Source organism: Scyliorhinus torazame, chromosome 15, assembly GCF_047496885.1.
Source record: "Scyliorhinus torazame isolate Kashiwa2021f chromosome 15, sScyTor2.1, whole genome shotgun sequence".
NCBI classification, from domain to species: domain Eukaryota; kingdom Metazoa; phylum Chordata; class Chondrichthyes; order Carcharhiniformes; family Scyliorhinidae; genus Scyliorhinus; species Scyliorhinus torazame.
This window is the reverse complement of record NC_092721.1, coordinates 70,593,698-70,596,310: the sequence shown is the minus strand read 5'-3', so window position 1 is coordinate 70,596,310 and position 2,613 is coordinate 70,593,698. Positions and strand designations below refer to the sequence as shown.

General features: G+C 51.8%; 1 protein-coding gene across 1 annotated transcript; it reads right to left on the bottom strand.

Annotated features, from left to right (window-relative positions):
* Positions 1-903: 903 nt before the first annotated feature.
* On the bottom strand, positions 904-2,192 carry LOC140391304 (NALCN channel auxiliary factor 1-like). The gene has a single exon (XM_072475898.1). The coding sequence runs from the start codon at positions 1,678-1,680 to the stop codon at positions 904-906; it is 777 nt and encodes a 258-aa protein (XP_072331999.1). The 5' UTR covers positions 1,681-2,192.
* Positions 2,193-2,613: the final 421 nt, after the last annotated feature.

Sequence of the window (2,613 nt, the reverse complement as noted above, 5' to 3'; positions counted from 1 at the left end):
TGTGAATCCAGCTGGAATCGAGCGCCGAGGATTCCCTCTGGGCTCCGTGTGAAGATGCGCAAGGAATAGCGATGAGCCTAATTGAAATTCTAGCATTCGAGTGGGACTGGAGAAGCTCCTGCGCCGACACTAGATTTAGTCCATCATACTTACTGCTCTAAAAACATCCCACATTGTGTTGCCACCTAATTAAGCACAGGTAAACACAACAGGAAGAGAGGTCAAATGGTTATTCGCTGCCCCCCTCCCCCATTTGAATTTCGAAAATACACAGATACTGTACAATTGACACCATGTAGCCTAATGGAGATGAAGGAACTTAATAGAGTTAACAGCGCAACATGTTCAATTATTCCTGGACAACTGATATTGATCCTGTCCTTTGGGATACCAAACTTCACTTTGAGAATGTGTCTGCGTTGCAGCTTGGGTATCCCTCGAAGATATTCTAGGTTTGCAGTTACAAAGCACATTGCGATCTGCAAACACTCGTTCATTTCTTTGGCTAATATACGACAGCAGTACTGGTAACTCGGTCAGATTTAACCGAGTCTTCGGTTAAGGGGCACTTTGGTCCACATGCCCCACTCCCGCAGATCGCTTCCCACCAAGGGCTTGAAGGGGAAGGCGAGATTTTCAGCCAGTGCCACTGTCATTTCTACGCACACACTTGTCCGCACCTCACAACTGCGCAAACAAATGACCAGCGCCTCTCTCCGCCCAGGGCAAGTGGGCGATTTGGGAAAGGACGATTTGGGTTGTTTTGTCAAATATTTTTGCCCCTGCCACATCAGCAACCGTTCCAAAAACAACAGCTCCCGAGGAATCCCGGTGCACACACTTGGCACAACAAACCAGCCGTCGCCATGCCAACAGCAAAGATCCTCCAAGTCTCCCTCTCTCTCATCCGCAATGCCGCCAATCAGCCAACGAAATAAAGTCCAACGCTCTTACCTTGCATTCCTCCATGCAACTTTTCACCGAGTATTCCCCGGACTGCAAATACTTCTGAAACAAGACCTGGAACTCGTCGTATTTCTCTTGGGCGTGTTGATCCAACCGCTGGTACGTCTCAACACACTGGACGCAAACCGTGGCATCGCCATCCAGCACCAGGCTCAGGTGGCAGCTGGAGCCCTCTGGGGTGGGCATCCCAGCGAACAGTTCGGAAAGGGTGTAAGAATCACAAAAGGACAGGTGGAAATTGCTGAGGGACAGGGGAGAGGGGCCATGGCTGTGTCCCCCCTGCACACTCTCACAGACAGACTCAGCGTCTTCAACAAGAAACCACTGCTCGGACAGACAGTGTGGGGAGCACGTTTCCAGTCGCCAGATCGGACTGCTAGTGGTATTCTCTATAAAAATAGTATCTTTGTCACTGCTGATGGTTTCCCTGGGCTGCTCAAACGTGGGGAAAAGTGAATGATTTGCTGCTGTGAGCACGTTGCCCATGTCTGCCATGGTGCCTTGCTCCTGGTCCCTGGTCCTGGTCAGATTTGCCTCTGCAGACAGCCACAAGTGATCAGAGAGCAGGACGGTGAAAAACAAGAGAGATGCTAAAGACAGTCGCCATTTCTGGGCCCGCTCTGAATCTGTGCAGGGCTTCTCGCTCTGCCGGGGGACATACCAAATTTTGAAGCCGTCATCCTGTTGCCGACACATCCAAGCGCCCTTGGTCATATTGTGGGAGAGTGCAGCTCCGGCCAATTCCACAAGCGCTGCTCCTTTGCCCCAATATACATTGACCGGGGTATCGCCTCGGCTGCTATTTCCCCGGACCTTTGCTCAGGTTGAAGCCGCCTCTCCCTCTCAGCAAACGGTCAACTGTTGCCATCCAGTCGGGCGGGAGGAGACAGAGAAAAGAGCAGGCGCTGTCACATCAGACTTCTCCACAACTCTCCAGAGGAAAGCCTACTTTTCGGCGACACCATCGTGTTCCTGACGACGACCAGCTCCCCGTGTCCTTGTCTCTGCTCCTTGCCACTCTCTGCAAGATTCAGATCATACCACATCCCAGCTTCACACATCCAACCCACTGAGCATCTCATCAAAGAAAAAGCAGCAAATACGCCACAGAGAGAGATCGAGAGGGAGAGAAAAGTTCAACCTCTTGCTCCGGGCAATGTGGCTGGCTCTAGCTTTTGAATCCCCACAGACCTCTTAGCTGGATGTTAAGTTGCGGCCATCTTCGCCCAGAAACACCTATTTTTTTTTGAGGGGGGGGGGGGGGGGGGGCTTGATGAGGACGATGGCTTGCGTCATCTCCAGCTCTGAAATCTCTCCATTTGACACAGACAGCAGCCTAGAGTGGGAGAGAGAGGGGAGAGGGGACACACACACAGCAAACCAACTCCCTGCCCATTCACATCAACATCTATTAAAGCAGCTTCGTTGCTGAGGCTCCAGCCAGACGCGAAATGAGCTGCGATTTGACATTTGCATCTAATCCCCGAGCGGAAGATTGGAAGAGCTAAACGTGCACACAAAAGTGTCAATTCGGATTCTTCCCTTTTTATTCAATCGCGGAAGATGTTTGCGGCGCTGTCAGAGCGGCGCTGGGCCAACAGCACCCTGTTCAGAGGGACACCGAGTCCTGATCTGCTGCAGCCGCAG

Excerpts from the sequence above, each read along its gene's own strand:
- LOC140391304 (XM_072475898.1), bottom strand. The coding sequence starts at position 1,680 with ATGACCAAGGGCGCTTGGATGTGTCGGCAACAGGATGACGGCTTCAAA.